The 21,258-nt window shown below is 40.0% G+C and overlaps 1 protein-coding gene across 1 annotated transcript; it reads right to left on the reverse strand.

Moving 5' to 3' along the window:
- Window positions 1-996: 996 nt before the first annotated feature.
- On the reverse strand, window positions 997-1,920 carry LOC308252312 (olfactory receptor 7A10-like; the record flags this gene model as incomplete). The annotated part of the gene is made up of 1 exon (XM_080676718.1): window positions 997-1,920. The coding sequence occupies one exon, from the start codon at window positions 1,918-1,920 to the stop codon at window positions 997-999; it is 924 nt and encodes a 307-aa protein (XP_080532844.1).
- Between the last annotated feature and the right edge of the window lie 19,338 nt (window positions 1,921-21,258).

The raw sequence follows: 21,258 nt of genomic DNA on the forward strand, positions 1-21,258 counted from the left end.
AGGGAGCACATTTAAAGTTTTTAAGGAGCCCTGACCTATATGGCTCGGTTGGTTGAGCATCATCCCATGCACAGAAAGGTTGCTGGTTCTATTCCCAGTCAGGGCACATTTCCTGGTTGTGGATTGGATCCCTGATTTTAATGTGTATGGGAGACAAGTGATCAATATTTTTCTCTCATATGGATGTTTCTCTCTTCTTCTCTCTATCTCTCCTGCTCACTCTTAAAAAATGATATGAAAAGAAAGTTTTATAGCAAAAACAGTGAGATAGTTCAGAAAAAAATCATAAAATATTCCATGTAATCTTTCACCCCAATGAATAAGGAGTCTTACACATTGACAGCATATTCCATACTTTATTAAGTACACAAATGACATAAAACATTTTTGTACAGTAAAATATTGTACCACTGTTATTGCTCCATCACATTTAAGGTCATCTCTGACTCTAACCATATAAGAGTGTATTTCTTTGTAGACTCTTCCTGGAAACATGTGTTTGATAGCGAATTTTTCCCAGTGGCTATGGTAGGCATGTGGACACACAGCTAAATAATAGAATGAAAAGATAAAACCAGGATACCAACTATAAAACATACTAGCATGTTAAAGTCTACATTATCAAGAAGAGCAGTAAAGGTAGTGCTATAGAAAATAATGATGAACAAATAAGTGAAAACTGTCATCTCAGATTTTGCTCTACAATAAAATTATGCAAATGACCTTAGAATCCAAGTATAATTTTGTCCGTAAGGATATTATGATTCATGGCAATTTTTTCAGTAAAACTATAGAAAAATTACTTGGAATGAAATATGTCATAAGATAATAAACAATGCTAAAGTAATTCATGTTAACCTATGAGATAACTGAGAATTTCCAATTATATCTAATCCAAAGATTGGCTTCATTTGTGTCAGAACTTCTGGCTCTGAGGATTAGCACTCTGCATTCCTGGGCAATTGTTCAGCCTAGTACAGCTGGCCCTTGAAGAGCTTACCTGCCAAGGAATCTTTCCAGGGCCCCTTTTATGTCCTTGTTCCTGAGACTGTAGATGAAGGGGTTCAGCATGGGTGTGACCACAGTGTACATCACCGAGGCTATTGCACTTGAGTGTGAACTCTGGGAAGCAGCAGAGCTGAGGTAAACACCTAGGACTGTACCATAAAATAAGGAGACAACTGAGAGGTGAGATGCACAGGTAGAAAATGCTTTATACTTCCCCTGAGCTGAAGGGATCCCACATATGGAAGAAAGTATCTTAGAGTAAGAATACAGGATCCCAGCAAGTGGACCAACACATAGCAGCCCAGCTGAAAAATATATCATAATGTTGTTAAGAAAGGTGTCAGAACAGGCAAGTTGGAGCACCTGATTGAGCTCACAGAAAAAGTGTGGAATTTTCAAATCTGAGCAGAAGGACAGCCTCAACACCATTAAGCTATGTAGCAAGGAATTCAGGACACTTATGATCCAGGATACCAGAATCAGCATTCCACAGAACTGGGGGTTCATGATAATAGTGTAGTGCAGTGGGTGGCAGATGGCCACAAATCGATCATAGGCCATCACGGTCAGGATAAAGTTGTCTAACCCAGCAAAGAGTATGAAAAAACAAATCTGTGTGATGCAGCCTTCATAGGTGATTACTTTGCTCAGTGTTTGGATGTTCCACAGCATCTTTGGGATGGTGGTGGAGGTGAAACAGATGTCTACCAAGGACAGGTTGGAGAGTAAGAAGTACATGGGTGTCTGGAGGTGGGAATCTGAGCTGACAGCCAGGATGATGAGCAGGTTTCCAAACACAGTGATCAGGTACATGGAGAGAAAAAGCCCAAATATGAGGGGCTGCAGTTCCCGTGCCTGTGAAAGTCCCAAAAGAAGAAATTCTGAAATTTGTGTACCATTGTCTGGTTCCATGTGTCAGAGGTGACTATTAGAAAATAGAAGAAATGAATAACTAACTGTCACATTAGTAAGCATTTGTACCTGAGAATAAGTGACACATTTTAGAATCAAGAAAATAATTTCCATTTTTTGTGTTTGATGCGGTCCTCATTATGGTATCTCCATTGTCATTTGTCACTGGAATTTTCTTTTCCATCAACCTGTTCTTCAAGCATAATGTATATTGATGTTTTACTGAGGACATCTTTTGTGGAATATTTATTGACTATAGACCATGTTCCGGGCACTGTTCAGAGTATGGGATGCTGAAAAAAAAAGTCTCTATAAACTAATGATGGAGAAAGAATATTATCAAATTAAAAAATAATAAAACAGATCCAATGTTGCAGCTGCTAAAACAAAAAGTAAATCACATTAATGGAGAAAGTGGACACATGGTGCTCTCTTTTATAGAGTTTAGCCAAGACAGGCCAACAGAGGACACTTAACAGATACCTCATGGAAGACTAAGTGGGAGACTGAGGGGGGAGTGTTTGCCAGGAAGAAGGTACAGCCAGTGCAAAGGCCCTGAGGAAGGAGATTGTTTAGAAAATCAGGGCTCAAAATGAGCCAGAGTGTCAAGGGGAATGAGCATGGCAGAGCAGGAGCAGAGATGATGTCAGAGGATATTAAGAAACAAGGTGGCCTACGTTTTCCTCCTGTTACTTCAAGTCATGGAGAGTGCCTTGTGCACACTATGTAAATGTTGCACTTTATTAATCTGGTTGCAAAAGCATCTTGTGAATTGAAAAGGATCTCCTCCTTAGTATCTCCTCCAGGTAATAGAGTCACCTTGGAATATATCAGTCCAGGCTCCCCTGCTCTGAGGACTACTCTCAGTTTGCATGGTACACACACACACACACACACACACACACACACACACACACACACAATGCAGAACACCATGGACTCTTCATCTGTGTTATTTCCATGTCCTTCTCCCTCCCACACTATGTAGGCTATGAGCAGATACAAGTCCAGGTGTCCAGATCAAGTAGCTTTTCCAAAAAGAATTTAGAAATAGTTTTTAGATATTCATATAGTAAGCCTTCTATGGACAAATAAGCTTGGAGTTTCATATTGCTATGCACATTTTCTGTCCTGTAGTTAAAGAAATATAAACAGTAGTTTAAATGAACATAGAGGGAGAAAGAGCAATAAAATGGATATTAGGAAGAAGAGAGATTTAATTAGCTCAGGTGGTCCCTGAGAGACAATGAGTAAGAAAAATCTTCTTTGGATTCTGGAACACTTCCAACAATAATTACATACCCTTTAAAGCCAAGCAAAACTAATAAAGGAGAAAATTTAATTTGACTAAAATACAGAGGCAGAATCCATGGACACAGAGAGTAGGGGAGGGTGAGGGCATGTGCTGGGGAGGTGGGAATGACCGGGGAGAGGTCAATGGGGGAAACAGGAGACTGATGTAATACTTTAAACAATAAACAATTAAATTTTAAAAAAATAATAAAAAAATAATATATTTATAGATATATGATGTAACTACCCCAAGTGAAAACTGACCAAAAAAATTAACCAACAACTCACAAAAGGAAATATATAAAAGCAACACCAGTTGGATATTTTTAATACCAAGCAGAAGAAGACTGGTTTTTCCTATGCCTCTTCTATATTTATTTGACCAATAAGTTTTTATATGGTTGATGATAGATGCGAGAAGCCCTTTCTCACTTTTCTTATGTGGCATCTCTGCTTTTCTTGACTTTGGGTTTTGATCTCATTTTTTACAAATCAATAGGCATAGTCTAATTCTGGTTGTGGTCTTCATCCAACATGCAAAGGCCTCCCAGGACATGATCAATAAGTCCTGCACATGCCATGATGATCATCCTGCTACACTGAGTAACTTTCTTCATATGATTTTAGCCTGAGCACATTGTAATGCAAACATTTATTTCATTGTACTCTGTCTTCACCATCACAGTGCCAGATCCAGACAAGCAGGGCTTCACCTGTTTTGTTCACCTTTGTATTTTCACAACTGTGTGTGAATATATGCGCACTTATATAGGAACACCTTTATGTAAATGTGAAGTTATAAAATGAAAGGCATGACAGAGGGAATGAAACCTGGTTAAACAGAGTGAATTGCAAGCAACTGTATTAAAGAAAACTGAGTGGCGCATCAAAAACTAACCAAAACAAGATGTAATGAATAGCAATAATTTAGGGTTACCAACATGAATTAGTAGTCAAATTGGCAGTGGCACAGACATAGAAGATAATCTATAATGTTTCTAGAAATTGTGACAAACAGCACATGCTCCATTGTTATTTGTTGAGTGAATCAGGAATTAGGTCTAGTTTACTGGTATAAGTACATTGAACACATGGTAAGGTTACATTCCAGTACATTTGGAAACATTGAATTGTTGAATAAAAACTGGAAAAATATCAACCTGGAAGAAAGTGAAGTTGTTCTCCTACATCAGTTACATCATAAAAAATCAGAGGGATTGCCTACTCACTGTTAAGTGTAACCAGTTCAGGTAAAATGATATAAAACTGCATATTAATAAGTGTGGGTGGGCAAAACCATTGTAATTAAGTCAGGAGACTTAGAAGTAATGAGACAGACATATTTAACTAAATAAAATGTAAAAAAATTTTATGGCCAAAATATCCCTTAAAGTCAATTGAGAAATTTACATTAATTTTTAATTTTTAATTCCATAGAATTTATTGGGGTACCATTGGTTAACAAAATTATATAGTATTCAGGTGTACATTTCTATGATATATCATATGTATATGTGTTCATCATCCCTAGTCAAGTCTCCTCCCATCACTGTTTATCCTCCTGTTTACCTCCTCTACCTTTGCCACCATAATAAGTTTAGAAATAATTTGAAAGGCTGATAATGAAAGAATAATAGGCATATAAAATAACATTTAAATTAACGAGACCATCAAATATATGAATCTTTGATCAAACTCAGAAAAAGTTCAGAAAACAATAAAAAAATTCACATCTCTCAGCCTGGGAAAAACCTTAAAAAGGTGTCACATTGACTGGGATTAGAACTTGCAAACAGGTAGCTAAGGGGTACTCTATTTTCTTTTCTGGAAGAACTGTAAAGTGTTACAACATTGGGAAACCAATCTGAGAACAGCTATAAATATTATAAGTACATATATTCTTTAAGTCGTGGTTTCTCAGTCTCTGCACTATTGACATTCTGGGCCAGATCATTTCCTGTGGTGTGGTCTCTCCTGTGCATCCCTGGACTCTACCTACACTTTCCTTGTGAGAGACAGAAATGTCTCAGTACATTGCTGAATGTCCCTTGGGGGAACAATACTGCCACTGGTTGAGAACCAGAATTTTAATGTAACAACCTCAAAATATTTTTGTATAATTGTTATAGTAGCAATGTATTAAGAAAGTATATGGAAGGCTTTCAAGTGTGAATAACAGCCATTTCATAAAATATTATGTGCACATGGTAATCATGACTTGGCATCACATTATTTGATTGGAAGAAAGGTTATAACGTATTGTTGAGTAATAAGGAAGAGTGGGCACATAGGAAAAAAGAGTGTACAACACATAATGAGGATTTCTGAATGGCACAGGATGCTATGTATGCATTTATACAAATGCATATGCGTGTATATGTATGCATAACACAGAAGAGAAGTTTTTTTAAAACTAAGAACTTATGGAATACAGATTATCACAGGAATGAAATTGGGTTAAGTATAGTGGTTACAAAAGAACTGTATGAAACAAAATTAAGTGAGAATCAAAGTAATCTATATAAAGACAGTTAATAATAACTTAATAACATCAACATGGATCACTAATTCCAACTTAAATTTCCAATAACTTTTAAATAAAAGAATAGGATAGAATGGCTTTTTAAAAAATATATTTTTATTGATTTCAGAGATGAAAGAAAAGGGAGAGAGAGACAGAAACATCAATGATGAGAGATAATCGTTGATTGGCTGCCACCCGCAGACCCACCAATGGGGATCAAGCCTGCAACCCGGGCCCTAACCAGGAATCAAACCATGACCTCCTGGTTCATATGTTGATGCTCAACCACTGAGCCATCCCAGCTGGGCTAGAATGGATTTTAAATTTGGAGGAAAGCAGTAACTAAGTTATAGTTTCTTCTTATTTAAAGACTCCCGGTGCATGAATCCTGCATCAGTGGAGTCCCTCTGCCTGGCCTGCAGGATCTGGTAAAACCAGCTCTCAGGCATCCCCTGAGGGGTCCTGGATTGCAAGAGGGCACTAGCCAGGATGAAGGACCCCACTGATGCACGATCAGGGCCAGAGAGGGACACGGGAGGTTGGCCACCAGGGGAGGGACCATCGGAGGGATCCAGGGCATGTCTGGCCCATCTTGCTCAGTCCTGATCAGCCAGACCCCAGCAGTAAGCTAACCTACTGGTCAGAGCTTCTGCCCACTGGTGGTCAGTGCACATCATAGGAAGTGGTTGAGCGGCCTTAGCATATCAATAGCATATTATGCTTTAATTCATTGAACGGATGACTGGACGACCAGACACTTAGCATATTAGGCTTTTATTATATAAGATGTTGGATTCAATTATGCTAATGAAGGTAAAGTTAATATTTAGTAAATAAAAAAGAGAATGCCTTCCAGAGGATGGTAGAAGATGATGCCTGTTTTATAAATAGAGCTAACAACAAAAGGCCAAAAAGAACAAAAAGGAGGAAATGGAGCTGTAAAACAAGCTGGCAATGTCTGTAGCATTATTTATTAGTACTATGTACACAGAAGAACATTCACCTTCCTTTTTGTTGAGAGAAAGGATTCACAAGTGAAAAGTATAAAGGTAAGAGCTGAATCTTTTCAACAAGAAAAGTAAAAATTAAAAAAGCAATGGAGAGACTACAATATGACAGAGTGACAGATTTGAGCCCACACTATTAATAAACACTCACAATTTCCCACATATACACCCATGAAGGTACTCAATAACAAACAACAAAGTGGGTGAAAGAAACCTCCAATTCCTTATTTAGAAGAGTGCAATCAAAAACAGGAATGACCCCACTACACTAACATCAGGACTTTATAGATGATGTACAAGAGAGAAAACAAATGAAAAACAAACTCACAAATATATTCAGATCACAGGTGATGAAGTAATCGAAAAGTTAAACTATTTAGCATACCTCTTGTTACTTATCAAATATATTCTTTTTTCATGTGAATTGAATACCAGAGTGAAAGAAGATCCCGAGAAATGTATGTCTCCTAAACTACTGTTGTAAGGTAATTTTTGCAAGAAATATATTGGACCTAGATCTTTCTCATGAATGGATACGTAGTTGAATACACACCATGATAAAAATAAAGAACTGCTCTCACTTGACTGGACATCCCTCCATACCTACTACTCTATTTTCCTACTCCCTTTAGTTGCAAAACTCAGTGTACATAGTCTACTTTTATTTCAATCACTTTATGCCTTGGATTACCATCTCAAATTGGTCTTCCAACAGTTAATTATCAGCAATTAGTTCAATGTTCACTTCTCCTTTTAGCATCATAAATCAGTCATTAATTAGTTAATCAGACAAACAAATAACCATAGGCTGGTGCCTGTCAAGAGACCTCAGGTACATGTGCTTGGTTTTGACTCTCTCTGACCCTTTCCTGTAGTACCTACTGGACCTCTGGACTCACCTGATGGGGAACTCTGAGGGGAAGTCCAACATCATGTATGGGTGATGATGGAGAGTGAAGCGCTCTGCCCAGACAAGACAGCAGGAAGGAGGCAAGCACAGGTCTCCTAGACAAACTTAGGATTGCAAAAGCAACAACCAGGTCCCATCCAGCCCAAGGGCACACACGATGAGAGAATGAGAGACTGGAGATGAGGAGATATTTATAGCTCCCTGTGTCTGCTCATTAGGTGCATTTCTGTCTTGTTACTCCAACTCCTAATCACCTGATTTCCCTGTGGGTCTGGACAGAATGGAATGTTTTCCTGGAGAGTCTGTGTTCCCAAAAGACCAGCTTAGGATTCAAGTGAGTCCAGTGTTTACTGGTTCATCCTTATAACATTTGTTGGGTTTCAGAGGACTAACATCCCAGCACCTTATCCCAACCTTGATTTAAAATTCTTTCAAACTTAAGACTGAGGGTCTAATCAAGACTAGAAAACTTGAATCTCCAAATATTCATTTGTGATAGGGATATAGGCCCTGATATCTACATAAAATTCTATTTTTCTTTTCAACAAGGGGGAGAACTACGTTCCTTTGATATAAACTTTGAGTGTTACACGGTTGACTTCATGACACATTAGCCAAAAGAATGGCATTTCAACCTTATATCACAAGTTAAGAGCTGGCATTTAGCACCTCACTAAGAAATATTTGTTAGTTATAAGAAACATATTTAGATTATTTTACACTCTAATCTAAGCTTGGAATAGGAAAGTAAATATACTCTTCCCTGTAGCCTCCAGGAGAATCCTAGCCCTGCAAACATCTTGATATTAGCCCACTGAAACCCATTTCATCTTTCTGACCTCAGGAATTGTAAGAGCATGAATGTGTTTGTTTTAAATCACTCAGGTGGTAATTTTACATTAGCATTAAAAAATGAATGCACATTTATGCAATGAAAATTTTCTTTAGGAAACTGAGGTCAAGCGTCTCAATTCATTCATTTATCCTCCCCCGGATAAAGGCATTTTGAGTTGTAATTCCCCTTTAAGTAAAAGAAATGTGTAATCAATTTGGAGATATTCAGCCTCTTTAGCTGGTAAAGAATTTCTTATTTCATAAATGTAAATGTGCTCCCAATTTTGATGCCTTTGAGGCATTAACATAGGAAAAGCAATTCATCATTTAAGTTCATATCTACCATTTACTTTAAATCTTCATGTCTATATTTTTACATCTTTTCATTTTATGTTAATGCAGAAATTCATTCTCTTCATTTCTATATTCTTTATTTAGTATTATTTATTTATTTAATTTTATTGGGGTGACATGAGTCAACATGAACATAGAGGTTTCATGTGTAGATTACTAATTTACAAAATCTGTACATAGGACCATGTGCCCACCACCAAAGTTAAATCTTCTCCTGTCACTTCATATTAGGACCCCTTTCCCCCCCACTCCCCTCCCGCTTGCAGCTACCACACTGCTGTTTGTGTTCATAAGTTTCAGTTTCATGTTCAACATATGAGTTAAATTATATAGTTCTTAGCTTTTTCTGTCTGACTTATTCACCTAGCATAATGTTTTCAAGGTCCATCCATGTTGTTGTAAATGACGCTATTTCAACCTTTCTTATGGCCGTGTAGTACTCCATTGTGTATATACCACATCTTCTTTATTCAGTCTTCTATCATAGGGCACTTTGGCTGTTTCCAACTCTTGGCCACTGTGAATAATGCTGCAATGGACATAGGGGTGCATATATCTTTGCGAATAAATGATTTCAAGTTTTTCAGGTGTATACCCAGAAGTGGAGTTGTTAGGTCGTATGATAACTCTGTTTTTAATTTTTTTAGGAATCTCCAGACTGCTTTCCATAGTGGTTGTACCAGTCTGCACTCCCACCAGCAGTGAATGAGTATTCCCTTCATACCACAGAGCTACGATAAAACAGCAAAGTATTGACAGAGAAACAGATACACAGATCAATGGAACAGAACAGAGAGCCCACCTATAAAACCACACGTATATGGACAGATAACTTTTGAAACAGGAGCCAGAAATGCACTTTGGAGTAAAGATAGTCTCTTCAATAAATGGTGCTGGGAAAACTGGAAAGCCACATGCAAACGAATGCAACTGGATTGCAGTTTGTCTCCTCTATCTTCTTTAAATTTCTCTTAAGTTTACTTTCAACATAAAATATGTGCTTATAAATGGATCTGTTTGTGTACATACAAGTGGGCTAGTTTGTTTGAAATAAAAATGTATATGAATAAGCACACATATACATACACACTTTACCTTGGAAGATTTTATTTGGGCTCAATGAAATATGACCATTTATATCATTTATTGCTTGCAACATCCATTTGAAGTTATATTTACTAATCCCAAGGCACAAGTTGCAAGCAATAAATGAAATATATGGCCATATTTTATTGGAAATTTAGGCTCAGGTATATTAAATGTTTAACAATTACTATAAGAAGCTACTAAAGTTTATTGTGTACTTTCTTGACATATACAAATGGAAAATGAGCCCTAGCCAGTTTGGCTCTTTGGCAGGGGTGGGCAAACTTTTTGACTCGAGGGCCACAATGGGTTCTTAAACTGGACCGGAGGGCCGGAACAAAAGCATGGATGGAGTGTTTGTGTGAACTAATATAAATTCAAAGTAAAGGAGCGGAGGGGAGAGCAAGAGAACTCTCCGCTCTTTCGGCTCCGCGGGCCGGATAGAACAGCCAAACGGGCCGGATCCGGCCCGCGGGCTGTAGTTTGCCCACGGCTGGAATAGAGTGTCGGCCCAAGGACTGAAGGGTCCTGGGTTCGATTCCAGTCTAAGGCACATACCTCAGTTGCAGGCTCATTGCCCGGCCCTGGTCAGGAGGCAATCAATCAATGTGTCTCTCTCACGTGGATGTTTCTCTCTCTATCTCTCCCAGTCCCTTCCACTCTCTCTAAAAATCAAAGGAAAAATATTACATATATATATTATATCTCAAATGGAAACATGAGGTATGGACTGCAATTTTTGTATGTCTTTAGTCATCAAATTGTGAATTTTAATCATGTTCCATTTACAATATGTAATTATACTTCAAAAAAAAACTAGAAGGAAGAAAGCCAGGATCTAGAGCTCAGGTAGCTGGAGGTATCTCTTCTACCTGAGAAAAAAATCTAAGTTTCAAAAAGGAAGGAACACTTCCAAGCTCCTTCTATGAATCCAGCATCACCCTAATACCAAAACCAGATAAAGACAACACAATGAAAGAGAACTACAAGCCAATATCCCTCATGAACATAGATGCCAAAATCCTCAACAAAATTCTAGCAAATTGGATCCAGCAGTACATCAGAAAGATCGTACACCATGACCAGGTAGGATTTATCCCAGGAATGCAAGGATGGTACAATATCTGCAAATCAATAAACATGGTACATCACATAAATAAATTCAGAGATAAAAATCACATAGTCATATCAATTGATGCAGAAAAAGCATTTCACAAAATCCAACACACGTTCTTGATAAAAACTCTCAACAAGGTGGGAGTAGAAGAATCATACCTCAACATAATAAAAACCATATACCTACAGCTAACATCATACTCAATGGGCAAAAACTAAAACCATTTCCCCTAAGAACAGGAACAAGACAGGGATGCCCACTCTCACCACTCCTGTTCGACATAGTACTGGAAGTATTAGCCATTACAATTAGACAAGAAGAAGAAATAAAAGGCATCCAAATTGGAAAAGAAGAAGTAAAGCTGTCCTTATTTGCAGATGACATGATATTGTACATAAAAAAAAACACGAAAGATTCCACCAAAAAGCTAATAGACTTAATAAATGAATTCGGCAATGTAGCAGGATACAAAATTAATGCCAAGAAATCCATGGCATTTCTATACACCAATAGTGAACTTACGGAAAGAGAGACTAAAAAAGCAATCCCATTTACCATCGCACCAAAAAAAATTAAGATACCTAGGAATAAACTTAACTAAGGAGGTAAAAGACCTATACACAGTTAACTACAGGACACTGAAAAAAGAGATTGAGGAAGACGTAAACAGATGAAAGAACATACCATGTTCATGGATTGGGAGAATCAACATCATTAAAATGTCCATACTATCCAAAGCAATCTATAGATTCAATGCACTCCCCATTAAAATACCAACAGCATATTTCACAGAACTAGAAAGAACTCTCCAAAAATTCATCTGGAATAAAAAAAGACCGCAAATAGCCACAGCAATCCTGAGAAAGAAGAACAAAGTAGGTGGGATATCAGTACCAGATTGCAAGCTGTATTACAAAGCCACTGTTCTCAAAACTGCCTGGTACTGGCATAAGAACAGACATATAGACCAATGGAATAGAATAGAGAATCCAGATATCTACTCAAACCACTATGCTCAATTAATATTTGACAAAGGAGGCATGAACATACAATGGAGTCAAGACAGTCTCTTCAATAAATGGTGTTGGGAAAATTGGATAGATACAAGGAAAAAAAAAAAGAAACTAGACCACCATCTTACACCATACACAAAAATAAACTCAAAATGGATACAGGACTTAAACATAAGATGGGAACCCATAAAAATACTAGAGGAATCCACAGGCAGATAAATCTCAGACATATGCCAAAGCAATTTCTTCATCACTCCTAGGGCAATGGGAACTAAAGAGAAAGTAAACAAAATGAGACAACATCAAAACAAAAAGCTTTTGCACAGCAAAAGAAACCATCAACAAAACTACAAGAAAGCCCACCTTATGGTTATCACTGATAAAGGTTTAATCTCCAACATCTACAGGGAACTTATACAACTTAATAAAAGGAAGATAAATGATCCAATAAAAAAAATGGGCAAAGGACCTAAATAGAATCTTTTCTAAAGAAGACAGAAGGAAGGCCAAGAGACACATGAAAACATGCTCAAAGTCACTAATCATCAGAGAGATGAAAATCAAAATGACAATGTGGTACCATCTCACACCTGTCAAAATGGCAATCATTAACAAATCAACAAACAACAAGTGCTGGCAAGGACGCAGAGAAAAAGGAACCCTTGTGCACTGCTGGTGGGAATGCAGACTGGTGCAGCCACTGTGGAGAACAGTATGGAGTTTCCTCAAAAAACTAAAAATGGAGCTCCAATTTGACCCAGTGATCCCACTTCTCAGAATATATCCCAAGAAACTAGAAACACAAATCAGAAAGGATATATGCACCCCTATGTTCATAGCAGCACAATTCACCATAGCTAAGATTTGGAAACAGCCCAAATGCCCATCAGCAGATGAGTGGATTAGAAAACTATGGTACATCTATACAATGGTATACTACGCTGCTATAAAAAAGAAGGAATTCTTAACATTTGCAGCAGATGGATGGACCTGGAGAGCATTATGTTAAGTGAAATAAGCCAGGCAATGAAAGAAAAATACCACATGATTTTATTCAATTATGGAAAATAAAGAACATTATAACCTGATAAACAAAAAGATACATACAGAGGCAGTAAAGCATGGAACAGACTGTCAAATTACAGTGGGAAAGCAAGGGAGTGTTGGGGAGGCGGGGAAAGAGATCAACCAAAGGACTTGTATGCATGCATATAAGCACAACAAATGGACACAAGACACTGGGCGGGGTGGGGGGTTGGGGGGGAGGATGAGGGCATGCAACAGGGGGTAGAGGCTGGGGGAAGGTCAATGGGGAAAAAAAAGAAGATATATGTACTACTACATGTAATACTTTAAACAATAAAAATATTTTAAAAATATGTTTCATGGATATTGAAACAGTAGAAGTAAAATAAAGCAATCACACTCAGTACACTTTCTTTTCTTTAAAATAGAAGATAAAGGTAGATATAGAAACAGGGTAAACTGATGATATACTGCTTCAAGGGAGAAGATCAGCATGGCCACACACATCATGAATGAGACTTAAAAACACATGAAGAGACTCACAACTGACTATAGACTCATAAAGAGATTGGCAGAGTTCAGAAAAGCTCCCCACCACACAATCACACTTGGTAGTAATGGCATCATATTAAATAATTTGCTTGTAGGATGGCTTGTCATATGGCAATAGCTTAATGATATAATAATCAAAGTAAATATAAGTGAGCACAGTGGTTATCTGCTGTTGATTATTACCCACACTAGTTCTTTTTTTCTGAATTATAAACTGCTTTAATTAAATGATAAATATTGAACTTTGTAGCCTATTAACAAATAATACACCTCCTTTTTATATTTTTATTGATTTCAGAGAGGAAGGGAGAGGGAGAGAGAGATAGAAACATCAATGTTGAGAGAGAATCACTGACTGGCTGCCTTCTGCACACCCTACACTGGGGACCGAGCCCGAAACCCAAGCATGTGCCCCTGACTGGAATCGAAACCAGGACCCTTCAGTCTGCAGGCCAACGCCCTAACCACCAAGCCAAATTAGCCAAGGCAATACATCTCCTTTTCAAGCACCCATGGAACATTGACAAAAGTCAGTTAACTTCTTAGCCACACATTTCAAAAGATCAGAAGAAAAAATTCAGATACATTCTCTACCTACAAGGCCATAAAACTCAACTAAAAACTTTTTTGGGGAATTTTTAAAGCAATCTCCTCAATTACAACTTGGTCAAAAAAGAATTATTCAGAATACTATTAAACAATTACAATGAGCCCAGCCAGTGTGGCTCAATGGTTGAGCATCAACCCATGAACCTGGAGTTCGTGGTTCAATTGGTTTGATTCTAGTCAGGACATATGCCTGGGCCTCCAACTTGATCCCCAGTATGGGGTATGCAGGAGGCAGCCCATCTATAAAATTAAGTTGAATTCATTAAAAGAACAATACAAACTTCATGAGAGGAGATTAAGTTAATAACAAAGGCAAAGACATGAATTAATGGATTTAAAAACAGAAAACAGAATTTATAAATTCAAACCATACTGATATCTAATAAATATAATCAAGAAAAAAGTTAGGAAACACAAACAAAATTAGAAATTTTAAGGGGGAATAACACTTTTTTATCTTCAAATATGTATTTTTTTATTTTAGAGAGAGAAAGGAAGGGAGAGGGAGAGATAGAAACTTCTATCTGTTGCCTCCTACATGGGGATAGAGCCAGAAACCCAGGCATATGCCCTGACAGAGAATCAAACCTCTCAGTGCATGGGACAATGCCCAGCCAATTAAGCCACAGCAGCTAGAGCACTTAACATTTTTAATTTTATTTATTTATATTCTTATTCTTATTTCTTAAAAGATAGCATTCATTGTCACTGTATTTCAGACAACTGCATTTAAAAACTCTCATTGGGGGTTCATGTCCCTGTAACCAGGAGAGGTGGAAAGAACACATATGTTTGTGTAGGAAAACTGGTGACCCTGTTTTATACAACTAAACAAAAATGCAATTTCACTTTAGAGTCATTCTTTGATTTTAAAGGATGAATAGAATCCTGAGCATAGTAGAGATATACTGTATAATGGATGAAACTGATAATGATCAGTTGTCATACTTTCCAACCTTATAAAAAATTTAGAGGGTGGGACTCTATATTCTTTATAGTAATCAAAGAGCCACATTATAGGAAGCACTGAAAATTTGCAAGGGGACACATTAAGTTAACCCAATAAAATATAAACAACAAGTAATCATCAATCATATGTATAAACCCCTTTACAAATGGGCATCATTCCTCCATACTCCAATGAATAGATGCATAGCATGAAGAATAAACATTTTATTTGGTAATACAATGCGTGATTTAAAAATTTGCTTCATCATATTGAAATTCATCGTGCTTTGAGGTGGTATTAGGTCAACCTATTTATTATAATTCATCTTTCAATGAAGACTCCTCTTGGAGACATGCAGTGGTCGGCAAACTCATTAGTCAACAGAGCCAAATATCAACAGTACAACGATTGAAATTTCTTTTGAGAGCCAACTTTTTTAAACTTAAACTTCTTCTAATGCCACTTCTTCAAAATATACTCGCCCAGGCTGTGGTATTTTGTGGAAGAGCCACACTCAAGGGGCCAAAGAGCCGCATGTGGCTCGAGAGCCACAGTTTGCTGACCACTGGAGACATGCATTTGATAATCATTTTGAAAGTGGCTAAGGTAGTGATATGAACACTGAGCTTAAAGAGAACAGGAATCTAATAAGGAGAATAAAATACAGTGACAAGCTGTTAAACACTCTGGTATGTCAGAGTCTACGTTATCAGGAACACCAGTTGAGATAGTGATATACAAAAGAATGTTACTCATAAAAGTGAACAGCAGAGGTCTCAGATTTTCCTCTCATACAAAATGGTATAAATTGCATTGGTCATTAAGTGCAGCTTTTCCATAGGAATAGTGCAATTCAGGATGACTCTTTAGAAAAAAAAAATTATTTGGTATGGTATATGTCATTTGAGAAAAATTATTCTAAAGACATCCATGTTGTTTCATTAGGTAAATAGAATTTTCCAAATATATATCTGATCTATGATGGAAATAAATTTAGGAAAGTAGAAAAACAACAAAGAGAAACGCTGTTGAATATCTGAGAGAGCAGAGAACTTAATTGAGCTACATATGTTGAATAGAGAAGATGAGGTCAAAGAAACAGAAATTGCATGAAATAAATGGAAAGAGCAAGTTCTACTTCCATGGACTGAAGATCATCATGATGTGTGACTCTGAGCCTTTGACCTCTGCCATCACGGGCAGGTCTTCAGTCTTAGGACAACTGGCCTGTTTGTAGTTTCCTTCACAAAGAATGTCTTCAGAGCCTGTTTGGTGTCTTCATTCCTGAAACCGTAGATGAAGGGGTTCAGCATGGGTGTGACCACAGAGTACATGACCCAGGCTGTGGCACTTGAGTGTTTCTCAGGAATGCTAATTGAGTGCTGACCATGGTGGCAGTGGTATGAAGAAAGGGAAAGCATGTCTGAAGGAGAGAGTGAGTAGGGAATTCTATTTTTCATGGGTGTGTGGGTAGATCTGCAAACAAGGTGACATTTGAACAGAGACCTCAAAAGTGAGCAGGAAGAAATCTGAGATGTCCTAAATTAAATAACACTGAGCCAGTGAGTGAGATAAAAAGATTATGGTAGTCAACCGGGTAAAAGCTGGGGACTAAGTTACAAAAGATTGCTTACATTCTTGACTGTAAATTGGAACTTTGAATCAATTTCTGTAGCGACCACTAGATGCCCCTGCATCCTGCACGTGCATGGGCTTTCAGGACTGCTGCTTGTAACCAATCAAAAGTAGTAAATATTTCTTCCTTGTGTACCTGTCCTAGAACTGCCTCACATTACCTTCTCCTGTGACACTCTCCCCCTTTGGCACCCACCACCAGCATCGGTAGCCAATGTAAATTCCTTTAAAACAACTTACATCTTTCTTCCTCAAAACATAAAGTGTAAAGAGCTGTCCACTCCGGCACAGTGGACATGTCTTTTCTGCATCACTCTGATGCTGGTGGTTTAGATTTCATGCCCCAAAACCTGGTCCTATGCTGGCTGGCATCTGGCTCAATAAAGCCTTTTTTGTATTTAAAGAAAAGCTTTCAGCCCTCAAAAAATTTTTTTAACACAAGAGAGGAAGGGAGACACAAGGCTCTGCCGAGGGATTGGCCAGTGCAAAGGCCCTGAGGAAGGTTCTTGTTTCAAATGTTCAAAAAAAAAAAAGTGAAGCCCATTTGCAAGGTGGCTGAGCATGGGGAGAGTGAGGAGAAGTGGTGGCAGACACATTGAGGAGTGAGGGGGCCTCTCTGCTACTGCTGACACCTCAGGCACAGGGACTTCCTCATACATATACCACTTATGCTCTTATTATTCTTGTGGCAAAGGTGTCCTGTGAATGGAAACAGATCCCCTCCTTAGTACCTCCTCTTTTTGTTTTTAAAATATATTTTTGTTGATTTCAGAGAGGAACGGAGAGTGATAGAGAGATAGAAACATCAATGATGAGAGAGGATCATTGATTGTCTGCCTCTTGCAGGCCCCCTACTGGGGGTGGAGCCTCCAGGCCGACCTTTTAACCACTGAGCCAAACCAACTAGGGCCTTAGTACCTTCTCTGGATTGAGTTCTGGCCCCATAGTGTTAGAGCCACCTTCCAATGTATGAATGCAGCTATCCCTGCTCTGAGGACCTCTCACATCCACAAACCACACACAAACACACATACACACACACACACACACACACACACACACACCACCACCACCACCACACCATGGCCCAGTTATTCCCATGTCTCTCTCACCCCAGTCATACTGAGTATGCCAGGAATGGATTCAATATAAGTTGGCCAGATCTGTGATCTTCCACCTGTCAAATATAGAAATGTTTCCAGAAATTCCAAATATTAAGCCTTTCATAGAAAAATAAACTTGGGGCTCCATACTGGGGTGGGCATTTTATTCCCTGTATTTAATCATACATTTAAAAAAATCTGTTCACTAAATGTAGAGGAGAAAGGATTGGGGGCAAAAAAACTGAAATGGAGGAGGAGGAATAGAGATTTAACAAACTCAGGTGAGAGACGGTAAGGAAGAAAACTCTTGTAGGGTCTGGCTGCATTTAAACCTTTCACACATTCCATTGGTGCCAGCAAAAATAAGCTTGTCCAAAAGACAGACATGCCTTCCTTATTGTACATCTTCATAATGAGTAAAGGGCTAAACCACCTTCTCAAACACATAATGTGTAACAAAAGTTGGACATTTGAAGTAAAAGATTTGTTTTTTTGTACCTATTCCAATAGGTACAGACCAATTTGTTTTTATGGGGTCCATTTTGGGATGAGGTTAATCCCCTTCTCCCTTTTCTTATGTGGCACCTTTTGAATGATTTCTTGGGCTTTGGGTTTTCATCTCTTCTTTGACACACCAAGCAGGCACACTCTGGTCCTGGTTCAGGTCTTCATCCAACATGCACAACCTCCCCAGACCATGCTTTACAAATCCTGCCCACACCATGACAGGTCTATCTCTTTATATTGAACTAGAGGCTCGATGCATGAAATTCGGGCAAGAGTAGGCCTTCCTTCCTCCAGCTGCCAGCACCAGCTTCTCTCTGGCACCTGGGACCCGGCTTCCCTTGTAGCCCCGGCACCAACGTCCAGTCTAATTAACATATTATACTTTTATTATTAGACTAGAGGCCCAGTGCATGAAATTCGTGAACTTGAGGGGGGTCCCTCAGCCAGGTCTGTGCTCTCTCACAGTCCAGGAGCCCTCGGGGGATCTGAGGGGTGGACCTAAGCTGTCAGTCGAACATCCTTAGCACTGCTGAGGAGGTGGGAGAGGCTCCTACCACCGCTGCTGTGCTCGCCAGTGGTGAGCCCAGGTCAGGGCTTCTGGCTGAGTGGCACTCCCTGCGTGGGAGCGCACTGACCACCAGGGGGCAGCTCCTGCATTGAGTGTCTTCCCCCTGGTGGTCAGTGTACATCATAGCAACCAGTCAATCCACAGTTCAGTCGATTTGCAAATTAGCCTTTTATTATATAGGATGGCTTTCTTCATGTGATTCTTCCTGAGGACAGTATTTTAAACACACATTTATTTTATTGTTCTCTGCCCTCGCCATCATACTGCATGATCCAACACAGCAGGGACCTCACCTGCTTTGTTCACGTTTTTATCTTTTCACAAAGGTATGTGAATAGATGTGAACTTATCTAGAAACAAAACTAAAAATGTGAAAAATGATAAAACGAGAAAATGAATTGAAATCAGGTTAAAATGAGGAGTTTCAAAACAACTAATCAAGGAAAACTGAATAGAGAAATAAACATTAACTGAAACATGACATCAAGTAGCAATAATTTAATAATATCACTTTGGGTTAACAAATCATAAAGAATTAGATCTAAAAGAATATAATATACTAGTGGCCCAGTGCACGAAATTTGTGCACATTAAAAGGGCATTAATTAGAGGAAATAATTTAATATTACTATTTGCTCTTTCTCTATAATAGAAGTGTCAGAGATGAAAGAAAATTAGTAAAATGTATATGAAAACCTTTCTCCTGTCAGAGTCTGGGGCGTACCATGGGACCCAGAGTCAAGTCCCCACCCACCCACATGTGCCTCAAAATCACGTGAGACCCAGACCCGGCCAGCCCCTACCCCCATTGGGCTAGATCCAGACCCGGCCAGTCCCACCCTTGTCAAGCCCCGCCGGGCAGGGAACGTAGCCTCAGGTCCCCTGGCCAGGCGCCAGGATGGGGGCCATGGCCTGAGGTCCCCCAGCCCAGACTGGGGCAGGGGCCATGCCTTGAGGTCCCCTGTCAAGCCCCACCAGGTGGGGGATACGGCCTGAGATACCCTGTCAAGCCCTGCTGGGTGGGGGGCATGGCCTGAGGTCCCCCATCAAGCCCTGCCAGGTGGGGGTGCAGCCTGAGGTCCCCCAGCCCGGCACTGGGAGCGGGGCACAGTCTCAGGTCCCCCGTCAAGACCCGCTTGGTGGGGGTGTGGCCTGAGTTCCCCCAACCCAGTACTGGGGGTGCACCTTGAGGTCCCCCATCAAGCCCCCTGGGTGGGGAGCACAGCCTGAGGTCCCCTGTCAAGCCCTGCCAGGCAGGGGGGCGCAACCGCAGGTCCCCTGGCCCGGTACTGGGGCAGGGTTGCAGCCTGAGGTACCCTGGCCTGGTGCCAGGGTGGGGGGCACGGCCTGAAGTCCCCTATCAAGCCCCATCTGGTGGGGGGAGCAGCCTGAGGTCCCCTAGCCCAGCACCGGGATGGGAAGCGCACCTTGAGGTCCCCCATCAAGCCCTGCCGGGCAGGGGGGCATGGCCTCAGGTCCCCTGGCCTGGCACCGGGGAAGGGGGCGAGGTCTGAGGTCCCCTGTCAAGCCCCACCTGGTGAAGGGCACGGCCTGAGGTCCCCCGGCCTGGTGCCAAGGCAGGAAGGTGTGGCCTGAGGTCCCCTGTCAAGCCCCACCAGGCGAGGGGTGCAGTCTGAGGTCCCCTGTCAATCCCCACCTGGTGGGGGGCACGGCCTGAGGTCCCCTGGCCTGGCTCTGGGGCGGGGGGAGCAGCCTGAGGTCCCCTAGCCCAGCACCAGGACAGGAAGTGCACTGTGAGGTCCCCTGTCAAGCCCTGCCTGGTGGGGGGCACGGCCTGAGGTCCCCTGTCAAGCCCTGCCAGATGGGGGACATGGCCTGAGGTCCCCTGTCAAGCCCCACAGGGGTGGGGGAGGGTGTAGCCTCAAGTTCCTGCTGATTGTTCGTTAAGGCTCCTTATGGGAACTTGGCCTCAGCTGTGGGTGCAGCCATCTTTGTGACAGAGTGATGGTCAATTAGCATATTCCCTCTTCATTAGATAGGATAATGTTCCTAGAATGTTCTGGCACAGAACAGGACTATTGCAATAAAGAGTATCAACTACTGATTACATTAGTGTTCTTTCTATAGACCCTTGAGAACAAATATGAATGCTGTACTAATCATGTTTTATTTTCTGTATTTTTTCCAGCTTTATTGATATATAATTGATCTATGACATTGTGTAAGTTTAAGGTGTACTGAGTGTTCATTTGATACATTTTAAAACTGCAATATGATTACCATCAAAGCA

This window comes from Plecotus auritus, assembly GCF_963455305.1.
Source record: "Plecotus auritus genome assembly, chromosome: 6".
Taxonomy (NCBI): Eukaryota; Metazoa; Chordata; class Mammalia; order Chiroptera; family Vespertilionidae; genus Plecotus; species Plecotus auritus.